General features: G+C 44.7%; 1 protein-coding gene across 2 annotated transcripts; it reads left to right on the top strand.

The window, feature by feature from the left end:
* The first annotated feature begins 2,276 nt into the window (after positions 1 to 2,276).
* On the top strand, positions 2,277 to 12,404 carry LOC122384004. 2 transcript variants are annotated; one of them, XM_043370934.1, is made up of 5 exons: positions 2,277 to 2,498; positions 7,069 to 7,164; positions 10,681 to 11,142; positions 11,554 to 11,669; positions 12,121 to 12,404. In XM_043370934.1, the coding sequence occupies exons 1-5, from the start codon at positions 2,283 to 2,285 to the stop codon at positions 12,296 to 12,298; spliced, it is 1,068 nt and encodes a 355-aa protein (XP_043226869.1). In that variant the 5' UTR covers positions 2,277 to 2,282; the 3' UTR covers positions 12,299 to 12,404. The 2 variants fall into 2 exon arrangements, with proteins under 2 accessions (XP_043226869.1, XP_043226870.1); XM_043370935.1 differs by having other exon boundaries at positions 2,302 to 2,498; positions 7,001 to 7,164.
* Positions 12,405 to 12,708: the final 304 nt, after the last annotated feature.

Raw genomic sequence — 12,708 nt, 5'->3', positions numbered from 1 at the left:
TAAATTGGATCTAGCTAACTAAGCTCTTGAGAGCGTCTCTCGTAGGTAATTCAATATTTTGCATCAAAATCGGCCGACATGACGTCACTCTGACGTCATTTCCGGTCACACTATGGTAACTGGAAAGTTGAAATTTTAACATAAGGTGTCAAATTGATGCCGCTGAGGGTACCACAAGTTTCGTGCTGATCCGTCAAACGATTTAGAAAGATATTGAAGGGGTTACCCATCATGCGCGGGTTAATTTCTGGTTCAGCAATAGGTATGATAGGTATGTAGTATAACTTTATTGCACGATAATTAAATCGTTCATTCTACATATTTCCGATATCAATCTTGTGAATAGGCCTATAATACAAATAGATCCGTAGATTTTAGATCTACCATCGAAAGCTTTGGTTACCGGACAACCCACCCGCGGAGAGGGAAAGTGAGCAAAGGCCGAGAGGTGGTAAGTGGGAAGAGAGAGAGAGAGAGAAAGAGAGAGAGAGGGAGAGAGAGAGAGAGAGAGAGAGAGAGAGAGAGAGAGAGAGAGAGAGAGAGAGAGAGAGAGAGAGAGAGAGAGAGAGAGAGAGAGAGAGAGAGAGAGAGAGAGAGAGAGAGAGAGAGAGAGAGAGAGCAAAAGGGAGAGGAGAAGGAGCAAATGGGAGGAAAGGGAGTATGAATGGGAGGAGAGGGAGGGCGGCCGGCGGTCGTGACTCGCGGTAACTCAGCGGGCTTGTTTTGCTGTCGGCCGGACGCGCGGCGGCGCCCGTACCGCAGGCGGCTGCGCTGAAAGTTTCAGCGGCGCTACACGTGCCGAGCGGCTGTGTTAATAAATCCGCCGCCTGGCAGAGCGGTAATTTAGAGGGCTCAATAAACGGACGGCGCCGCCCGTGCGCCACTGGATGCCCACTATTTACGGACGCTGCCTCCCGAAAAAACTGCCGTGTCCGACACTAGAAGCTACGCCGAGCGCCATCAGAAACCCAACCCCAGAGCCGTGTACTGTCTAAAGCAATAGTGTCACGTCCAACTTTTGGTCTGGAATCAGGGATGTATCGTAAAATCACTCGACTTCGAGAAAATGCTTGTAGGATTCTTCCAGCCAACTGCGTTTTTTTTATAAAATTTCTGAATATCGTCTTTTAACCGCAACCATACCTGTCAGGAGGCTCATGAACATCGAGCGTCCGTCGCGCTTCGAACCCGGACTCTTATAACCGGGAACGCGTGCTCTCACCACGCGAAGTCTAAGGCTCTACCGATTGAGCTACGGGACCGGCTCAAACTTAAGCTTAACATAATGTCAAAAAAATGTTGAACATATCCTCTTTCTTTCTGTCCTTCCCATACCCTTGAAATTATATTTCTATCTCATGTTTTTATCGTATTGAACATGCATCAAATATTGCTTGCTGTTTTCATAAATTAGTTCACTTAATCAATGCCCATTATTCCAACTTGTCGTTCCTTTTCACATCCCTTGTCATAAGCTGCATGAGTACCTATTGAGTACCCTTCATTGGCGGTTTGGCTTTATGAGTAGAACCCGATGCTTGATGAAGCCAGACTGGCACAAATGTAGCATCAAAGGTCGTTTTAGCAAACAAAGAGCTATTAGCTACATTGAAGCGTCTGGCCGTACCATTAAATTATTTTTGCACGTCAGCCACCTGTATATCTTGCAGGTCACCGTTGTTTTACTGCACACAGAGCCACACATTTTGTAGAGGAAGATTTCAAATCACGATTAGAAATGTCGGCCGTGCTGACAAGCAGCGCAGCCGTATTTGTGCTCAGAGTCGGCCAGTGTCGTCGGGCCTGACATTTTCGAACAAACCCTCATTCCTGAGGGTCGGAGAATGGGAACGGAACAACGGAACAACAACTTAATTACATCGACCGGGCAGCACACCAAATGAGATGTTAGCGACACTGCTCCAGTCGGAAAAGCAGTCAGCCGCGTCCCTTCCAGAACGAATGATGAGAATACTGAGAAATGTTTGAATGCGAGTTATTGCTGTAGATCTACTTCATTTTCAAAATTGCTTTTTTTGCTCTCCACCTTTGTCGGGGGTGGAAAATTTGTGGCTACCCTCCGGTTTTTCTTTTGCGTGTTTAAAGAAAACCATGGCCCGCAGAGCGGCGTAATATTGAAGAGCTGAAAATTTCGTTTCAATTCTTGTAAAAGTCAACATTCAAAGGCACTATGTGTAGACTGTAGAGTGTAGACCATTACAGCCCATATGGGAGGTGTGACCCAAGTCACCGTAATACCGTGTTATACCGAGGAAGCACCCATGCTACTGAGAGTTCCCCAGTGCCTCCTTCCGACAGCAGCCACACTAGACCGCTCCAATCTGTACGGCCGACGTGCTATGCACCGGGCGTTGGCTCTTCTGCCGAGGAGGAGCTTTATTGGTCGTCCGAGGGCCATCTCACGAGGCGAGTCCACTGGCGGGGGTGCCAGTTACTGGGCAGAGCTGCAGCTCCCTTTGTCACCGTGTGCAGGAGAGGTAAGATCGCTCTCTCCCTTTGCTTTCTTTCAATCTTTCTTTCTCTCTTTTTCTCCCTCTCTCTCTCTTTCTCTCTTTCTCCCTCTCTCTCTCTCTCCCTCCCTCTATCTTTCTCCCTCTGCCTCTCTTCGTCCACTTCTCTTCGCGCTTTCTCTTTATTTCTTTATTACGTTTTCTTTCTATGCGATGCAGTTCCTTCTGTTTTTTTTTTTTACCTTCTCCTTAATAAATATTGTGGCAAATGAGAATCGACATCTCTATACAAAATATTGCTAGCTTCTTCGCTTGTCCACATATATCTCTGAGAATGTTTTCCTGCAGCTTCCTGTGCCTACGACAGCCCATTTCGCTAACCGTCTTACTGCATTCTGAGTCTCAGTCGGCGAGTGATCGGAACGGTTGCAAGTCAGGGATATACTGTGTCTGCATCCAGTCACCTGAAAAATAACCCGTGCCAAAAAGCATCACATTGACTCAGAGATTAACTGCATACCGACTGACACTTGGCGAGTAGGTACTTACATCCTTTCCATATTCTGGAATTGCCGTGAGGTCATTGGCGCGGTAAAGTTCTGATATACTGCACCGATATATCACCGACCGGAGTTCCTGCTCGGTACGTGCTGAAATTAATGTGCTCCTTATCTCCAACGCGGACGACTGTTCCGGTGGGTCTCATTATTCTTCCCCTATAGCGGTCTATTCTTAATCAGAGTCAGCAACAGGTATTTTCCCATCCTAACTCACTCAAGACCTTCGGGACTCGCGATTGAACCAGCGTGCTTTTGGTCTTTCGTCGAGACTAGGTGGTTCCTTTGAAACAGAATGGACACAACACTTGACCGAGAGACGACAGATAAATGATATAGCCAGGCATGGTGCTACGCATGAGGTGGAGCTACGTATGAATTTAGCTTAAAAATGTCCAAAAGCTTGCATTTGCATCCATATCCAGCTATAGCTTATTACTAAGCGCAGCACAGTAATTGGAATCCTGCCATTGGCCGAAAACACACTCGGGATTGTATAAGTATTGATAAAGACAAGTAGTAAAACACGGAACAAATATAGCACGCAAGCGTTAATAATCGAAACGCATTCATGCTTTATTTGTTCCGTGTTTTACGGGATTTTTACTTGTAAACAGTGATCCTTACTTCTTGTGACACAGCGAGCTCCGGTTCCAAACTGAGTGTATTTGGCCAGCTGACCTCCCTCCCCGGTGCCCGACCACGTGACCTGTACTCGCCGCAGGCAAGGTCGACCGGGCCGCCGCGGGTCGGTCCCCACAGCACCGGCGCGGCCGGCTCACGGTACGACACTGCTGACCACGGGCTAGAATCCTTACATCCTGGTTGAAATATGCACGAGAGAACATGTAGTCAGGAAATACAAGGTTTCTTTGCTTTAGGATTTTGGTCCTGCTAGCCTTGAATGTCTTTAGCACACAGTGCCTGCAAATACAAACGAGAAACGAATAAGTGTAAATGCGGCATTGCCTAATATACTAATGCTTTCACAATATCATTTTATTTTTATGTGAGCTCTGCTTCATAAAAATGTTTCCTCCATCAGCCGTAGGTAATGAGTATGAACAGAAGACAATAATTCAGTTCCATCAATAACTCAGCGCAGTTCGACAACCGAAGCACAATAATTCGATTTTGCATGAGTTACTGCCATGAACAATCAATATTGGATGTGGACCTTCATTGGACCTTCATCCCATTGGACCTTCATTGGACCTTCATCCCATGAGAGCTGACCAGTAGGGGAGAGCGGGGCCAGTTGAACCACTTTTTATATATTGACATGCACAGCGAGATCTAGTTGTCATATCGAAAAATGCACAATGCCATGAAAAAATATGCTCTTTTGGCTTTATTTTAAGATATATAAAATTATGTTTCAAACATATTTTGCTGCCAAACGCATGCTTATAAAACAGCTCTACGCCCGTTTCAAATGACCCCGATGCGAGGGTCAATTGAACCAGCCCATGGGGTCAATTGCACCTATCCTTAACAATGGGATGTTTTCCTCTTTAAAGCCACTTTCTTAAGGAGATATTTTGTCCGGTTTACTTTTCCAAATGCTACATTCAATAGGTCGTTGGAAAGCTAAAAGTGCAAAGTTCCTCATAATAGGTGACATAAAGTACATAGACTATGGTAAAATGGGCGGATGAGAAAAATGAGAAATATCTCAGGCTATAGTGTGCTTTCAAGCAAAAGGCTGGAGAAAAAGGGGTAAAAAATTGAGCTCTATTAAACTACTATTTCAGTTTAAAAGCTCATTTCAAAGGTGGACTATTTTCTTTAATGTTTACAGCCCCTGAACAATAACTATTGCAAAGGTCACCGGGGTCCATTGAAACGGCCTGTGGCCCTGTTTTAACTGACCCTCAGAGAAGCGTTTCAATTGACCCCATCCGCTCCCGCCATCTCGCACGCGCCGTAAAGCACATGTCAAACGAGCTGGAGGGACGGCACCATGCTGAATGAAGGGCCAAATAAGGTGTTATTCCGGAGCCAGGAGTTATTCTTTTAGCAAACAAAGGTATATGAGATATCACAAAATATTCATAAAAACGATTTCTCCCAAACGCCCCTCAAAAACACAAAAACAAGTGTCAAATCAAAATTACCGTCCGTTTGCCGCCCAAACGCCGTTGACAACGGAAGTGGTCGAGCGCGGATGCGCAGTGGTGTCGGCAACGCCATATGTTGCATATTGTTGAAAATAAAGCCATGTTTCATCTGACCCCGTGTTTCAACTGGCCCCGCTCTCCCCTAACCGCTAATAACATCTTGAACTTAGCAAACCACCTATAGGCCTTTGGCTGACCATAATAGCCGTTTTCACGACGGGCTATCCGGCGAATGCACCTGATTTGACCAAATCTGCACCTAATTTCTTTTACAGCAAATATCTTCATTTTATGAATTTATTTCAGTGTTTTAATTGATGATGCTCTCTGATAATATGACAAGGCAGGCATATAAGCAATTAGTGCAACCCTAGCTGATAGCTGCTAAGAGACACACTGAACCTGATTTGACCAGATCTACACCTAATCTGTACCAGATGTGCACCAAATGTGTACAAGATGGCCGTCGTGAAAACGGCGGCCATCGGTCGGTCGGCGGCCATATTAAAATATCAACGTCCAAATCTTCATATGGTCACAGTCGTTTAACAAGGCGTCTGCAGCTGCGGCTATCCATCACGTGGGGCCGCGCAGGGCGTTTTAAACACTTCCCGGCTAGGATCCTCGGCTCGTCAGTAGCCACCAGCCCGCTGTTTCGCCGTCAAACGGAATGAAATACGGCCGCCCGGGAAAGTATCTCGAGTTTCCGTGTGATCCATCACTTATGCAGAGCGATGCGCAGGCCGGAGCCAGCGCCGGCGAGCCCAAGTCATAGTTCACAATGGGGTGCATTAGTAAGAATGTCTGATGTCACCTATAGAACACATCAGGAGAATGCAGCGAGTAATGGCATCAAACGAAACCATAGGGCCCAATCTTACCAATGCCGTAAATGGGATTTGGCAGCACTGGCCGAAGTTTACGGCACTGATATCAAAGATATCCTTTTTATTTACATCCAGCTAATCTTGTCCAGTGATTTTGATGGCGTGAATGATTATGAATGTTGCCTGAACGAATGAATAATTGAATGTGGAATAGTACTGAATGTTACCAAATGCCGTGAATGCGCATTCACGGCAATTGGTAAGATTGGGCTCTGGTTGTGTCTGTTCATGTGCCTATGATTCCATATCTAGTCAATAATAGTCAATAATCAGTGGGTGTTACAAAAGCGCTATCTTAAATATTCACAGAAACACATTTTGTGATTCGAATCATATATGAACTCGCATGGCAAGCAGACAAATTACGATCCTCTACTTCCTTTTTGTTTTATCTTCCTCTAACAGTCACAAACATATCGATTGATGTACTATCAATAAGTTTCTCTGACCAATCCCCTTACTTTTATATGTATACATATGTAGACATTGTCCAATGTCCAGTCCTCATAAGAGGTTTATGCTTGTGTTCATTGTAAAAAGCACCAGCAGGCAGCAAGCCCAATAATATGTGCGGTGCAGTCATGCAGTTAGAACAAACAGGTTGTGAATCTCTGATGCATTTGCTACCTGTGAGGTTCATACTGACAAAGGGAAATGCCGTGCTAGGCTACACATCTTACACCACAGCGACTGTGTGTGTATGCGTGGACCGCTACTCCATTAGACCGCCGACCCACATCCGCCCCAACCGCAACACGACGGTCGGGTCACGCTAAGGACTCCACACACAAACACACACGCACACACAAACACGTCCGCATTCCTCGGCCCGGCTCAGCCCTCTGGCGAACAGCCCGTTGGTCCCATGGTAAACACGTAAACAGGTCTGTGCTGGTAAACAAAGTGGGGTGACTGGCCGGCCGGGTGACGGGCGGCAGTTCCGATCTAACCGCCATCCGCGGCAGGCATCCGCTGCCGAAATCTGCGGCCGACTCCAGGCAGCTTCTGACAGCTTCCCGTCATCTACTGGCAGCTTCCGAGCGCAGCTTTCCACAGCTCCGAGATGAGCCGACTGCTTCTGCCGCAACTGCTGCTGGTGGCGACCCTGCTGGTGGTATGCATTCTCGAGGTGAGGTCATTTTGGAATTGTTCATGAATGCCAATTTATATTGAATCGATGTAGTGTCTGAAATAACTAATAAATGGTTCTTTTTAATAAATTTATCATGCAGGGAGCTAAAAAGTCTAAAACTACGGCGAAAAAGCAAAACCTAAACATTGTTTGTCGTGTCTTTTGTTTTGAAACAATTGCATTTTGGCAAATATATCAATGAATATGCTTCGGACAGATAATTACGGATACATCTTTCTATAATACATACATTCTTATACATTCTTGATGCATTATGATGCATTCTTATAGTAGAGGTTTATTTGCTCAGTGTCTACAGTGCAATACAATTTCTATCTTGCCCTCTTCTGAGATGCAAAGCCAAGAATTTGTTATCCTTGCATCCCTCTAAAATGACAAGATATAAAATATCGAGGGTTCATATAGCAAAAAGAAAAAATCAAACATTCTACGTATAATGCATCAATAACCAAACCCTTTTTGGTGGTTGTGATGAAACTTGTGAATTAAATATAAACCGTCATTAATATGTTTTTTGTGGGCAAAAATGACTAGAGGTATGTGAAAATAATAGTTAAATGAACTATGAAAAAGAACTCTACATAGAGAGATAAAAGATTATCCTTGGCTTACACGAGGAAGCTCGGATATCTTTTTCTCGCGTTGCAGAAAAAAACATCGCTCCTTCTTCGTTACTCAATTTTCTTTAACCCGCGTGGAAAAGATATCCTTATCTTTCTAGTAGAGATTTATTTGCCATTAGGTCCAGTGCAGGGCTATAACGAGGCTCTTCTATCTCGCACTGCTCTGATATGCAAATATAAAAATTTGTTATCTTTGCACCCCTCTGAAATGCAAGGATAGAGTCTCAAGGGTTCCGATAGCCAAAAAGCAAGAGTTCAAGTGATGATGCGTCAATAACCGAATGATTTTTAAAGGTTGTGTGTGATTTTTTAAAATAAATTTGGCTCGAATGTTTGAATGGACGGATTGACAGAGCCGAAGCCTACGCTAAGCAGAGCTTGTTGCGTAGTCCCCGACCCCTACCGTCCGATCGCGCAATTCCGGGTAACGGGAGAATTTAGAATGAAACTTTTGATTTAAAAACAAAGTATTTTGAATCTGTTTTTGCATAGATATTTTGCTTTGCTAGTTTTGCATTTGAATATAACATTAAATCAATCAAGAATAAACCTCTACATAGAAAGATATACATAGGGTTCCTCATGGCTCACTCGTGGAAGATTGGATAAGTTTTCCTCGCGTGCCAAAGAAAAACATCGCTCCCTCGTCGCTCGGCTTTTCAGTAATCAGCTTGGAAAAGATATCCGTATCATGCACTTGACCCATGAAGAATCCTCCATAGCTTATACGTTGATGAGGTATATATAAATATGTAATACATACTTAACCATTATAAAAAGATGTGTTTATAATTTTCCACTATCGAGAGGTTTTGTTATCTGAAACGTCTGGTTTTTAGTTTTGCTGGGTTTGTATTGTTATTGTCTGCAGTGACAAAATTTTACTACATAGTTCGTTTTTTTTTTAGTTCGAACCTCACTGTAAACATCTTTTTGAACACAGCACGAAAATTACTGCCTGAATCACTGAGAACACTGGTCAGAGCACATTGTATTGAAGATGTGAATGATATTTCCAAGAAAAGTTTGAACACCGATGATGTACCGTTACGTTAAACGCCGTGCCATTAACCCGCGACCGCCTGGGGGGTCGGATCCGACCCCCCCCCCTCCGTTTTTCTTGAATAACTCGTGAACCGCTTGAGCTATCAACTTGAAACTTCGCATACCTTCTCCCCCATCAATTTGACGTCTCCTGTGCAATTTTTAAGAAAAAATTTCAAAATGTTTTGAGATATATTGATTTTAGTGATGTAACTACATGGCGTTTTCAGTCAAAAAATGGTAAATGTTTAAAAAATCGCCAAAAATCGAGGTTTTAAGCAAATTGCAAATTAAGGACATGAAAAGACGCAACTCAACGAGTTATTTAAAATGGCTATCTCGGATTTTCCATAAAATGCGTTTTTCACCCCTAAAAATTCAAAAAACTCTATTTTTTGGAAAACAGCTAATAAAATCCAAAATTTTGAGAATTTCCAAAAAACCGGAATATATGTTATAGAGCTCTATTAGAACAATAGATGTCCCAAATTTCAACTTTCTATCTTGATTTTTGACCCCCAAATTGTAAAAAATAGCTCCAACATGCATAGGGAAGGTGACGTCATAAGCATTTTCGCAAATTAGAGGCACTTCTGAACATCGCATGTGAAAACAAATGGCACCACTAGATTCCTGGTACAAAGCTCCGTTAGAAAAGTGCATTTTTATGTCAAAAATAAAAAGTTGAAAAATTGACTTTTTTTCTTAGCCCTCGTTTAGCTATGTATGGTATAAACGATTTTTTATGCTTTCAATGCACACTTATCACCAGCACAGTGACTTGGGGTCACATATAACCATTACCATCGGATTTGGCGTGAAAAATAAGCCATAAAACATGTGTCGCACGCCCATGTAGCAGAAAGTGAAAACCGTGACCTTTCGTGACCTGACCTGACCTTGACCCGTACTTAGTATGACCCCTATACGCACATGGTACCTTCACTAGGTCTTTGAGGTCATTTGTGGTGAGTTTCGAGCAGCAGCTATCGATTCCGCTGTCCGTAAGCCTAATCATGCAAAACCCCTGAATTTGACCTTTGACCTGACCTTGACCCGAAAGTTGACCTCAATCTTAAAATCTTAAGAGTGCTTTGGGAAGGTCTCGTAGAGACCTTTCGAACGCCGCCTCGCGGGGCTCGATACGACCATTGGTTCTCGAGATAACAGGGGGGGGGGGTCGGATCCGACCCCCCCCCCCCAGGCTGATGTGGGTACGGAAATAGCCCAGGCGGTGCCGGGTTAATTTATTAGTTCAGTTATATCATTCCTGACAAATCGTCTTTCCCTGTGGGGCTGTAAATATGAGTAAATACGAGCTGGGAGTCTGGGAACTAGGAGCCAGGAAGAAATAATTTTGATATATTTGATCGTTGGTTGATCGTCAGTGAAATTCAACCAGTTTTTTTGCGCCAACCAGTTTTCTCAGTAATTCAGCAAGCAATTCTCGTGCTGTGTTCAAAGAGACGCTTACAGTGAGGGTTGAACTTTACATATACGAACTACAGTTATGATTTTAAACCAGTGTCAATTTTAGATGTGCAGCTGCACCCTCGAATGCTCTCCCTAGCACCGCCCACACGAGCCTCTAATCAATGACATGGTATGTCATGACATGGACATGACATTTGTACTGCATCCCACACGGCAAACTGCTTATCATTGCCATGCCATACCTATCAATGGCATGTCAAGTTATATCAATGGCATGCCCATTGTCCAATTTCCATTGTCTATATATTGTCATGTCATGTCATGTATGTAACATCATGTACATGTCATTTCAATGTCATATCAACTCATGTAGCCAATGTCATGTTTTCAGGCGACTCGGTGCTCCACCACGCCGGCTAGCCCGGAGACCGTGTCCGTGGCCGGCGCCCCGGCGCGCACCAAACCCACCTCCGACGGGTGTGGCCCCAGCCGGTACAGTCTGCTGGGGCGGTGCTACAAGCGGCGCGGTGCGGGCACGCTGTGCCTGTCCGACTCGTGGTGCCGCTCCGGCCGCTGCCGTCTCGGCCTGTGCCATCGCGGCACTGGGGACTGCCGCTCCGACCAGCCGGCCTGCGGCACTGGCCAGGAGTGTGTCAGCACAGCAGACGGCTGGGTCTGCCGGGCACCCACTGGAGCACTGGCTCTGGGAGCCGCCTGTGCGCGGGACAGCGAGTGTGCCACGGGGGCGTGTAACACCGAGACCGGCTCGTGCGACTGTCCGACCGACTTCACCTCCTGCGCTGGGCATTGTTACAGGGCCACCAAATTCCAGGCTGAACTGAGTGATGCTTTGGTGAGTACCGTAGCGCGCCATCTACTTAGTCAGGTCAAGGCCAGGACGTCCTAGGTCACGGAAATTTTCTATCATGCATCGGTCATGTGGCATATGTTTTATGGTCCATTTCAGCCAAATATTTCGAAAACTGATTCTTCTTTGTCATTTGGGGTCGTTTTCAGCTGAATATAGCTGAAACCAAACACTTTCAGGTCAAAAAGTCAAGTTTTAAACGTCTAACGTCTAAATGTCAAAGTCAGATCAACGTCTAAAAAGCCAATCAACAGGATGCAAGATGCACAGGTTATGCTGCAGGTAGGGATAATGTATCAAATCCCTTTTCTCTCCGCGACGTTGTGGAAAAGACGTATGTGAGGTTTGAGAGAGATCTTCTTTATTTAATTTTAATGATCCTGCATCTGTTTTCAGAACGTGTGTCACGCCATGGGCTACATCTTGGCTACACCAAGAAGTGCAGAAGAAGATGCGTGTCTGTTGTCTTTCAACCTCACAAGTGACCATTTAGTTTATCTTGGCTATATGAGGTAAGTACGAAATCTTACTTAGGCCCAGGCATAACGAATGCTGCTGCACATGCATGATAAACCAGTCCATAGCATTTTACGTTCGGGGGCATGTCGCCAGGCACGAGAACCTTTGACGCACCCCCCCCCCCCCGGCAACTGCAGAGCGTTTATCAGAGTGACGGAAACTTGAGAAATCAGAGTCAAGAAAATATTATATCTATTAACAATTTTTGCGGCAATAAATAAAATGAAATTGAAAACAACTAGAATATAGAAGAATTCTGATTCTTGTTGTGCAATAAAGTGTATTAATTTTTAGGCGTGTCAAATGCCAAAGAGATTTCTTCAGCTAGACGCCAAGAAAGCTATTTGGTGCCGTGTATACCTTCAATTGTACATACGAGTAACTGTCTCGTGCATTGTTTGACGCATAACATTTGACTTTCAAACTTGGTGCGTGTTTTCTCAGCATCGGAGACGATCAGTTTATTGGTGATGATGGCGAACTGATGACCTACACCAACTGGGCGGAAGCTGATAACTTCGTTGGTGAGGATGCTGTCGTGTTGGGTAGTGTATTGACCCAGTGGATTAAAGTTCCTACCTCTGGACAATACGACGCTTTGGTAGTCTGTCAAACTGCCTAACCAATAGAGTGTAAACTAGTATGTGTTCGATAAAAATAATGACAACACTGCTGTTTTGTTAACCCTCGCCTGACGCTCGAACAAGCGATTTTACCATCTTAGAACGCATCTTTAGGTTGCCACCTCCCCCGCGCCATTTTTCGGCGTGCGTTAAAACCATTTACAAACGGAAATCCATGTTTTAACCCTCGCCCGTATTCGTGTCTTGGCAGCCGCGAACGTAATAGGGGCGGGGGGATTCTGTTGGACCCCCCTTGCCATTTCGCCCCTGATCGAGCTAGAGCTTCGCGGAAAAAACGAGCGTGTTGCCTGTGACGAGAGGAAACCGATGATATCAAATTTTAAGGTACTAGGTCATCGGTTGACCTTCCATAGGTCAGGTCAATGACCCAAAAGTCGGGAAAATCAGG

The sequence above is a fragment of the Amphibalanus amphitrite genome, unplaced genomic scaffold (assembly GCF_019059575.1).
Source record: "Amphibalanus amphitrite isolate SeventyFive unplaced genomic scaffold, NRLGWU_Aamphi_draft 000179F_arrow, whole genome shotgun sequence".
NCBI lineage: Eukaryota > Metazoa > Arthropoda > Thecostraca > Balanomorpha > Balanidae > Amphibalanus > Amphibalanus amphitrite.
This window is presented reverse-complemented; position numbering and strand designations above follow the sequence as displayed.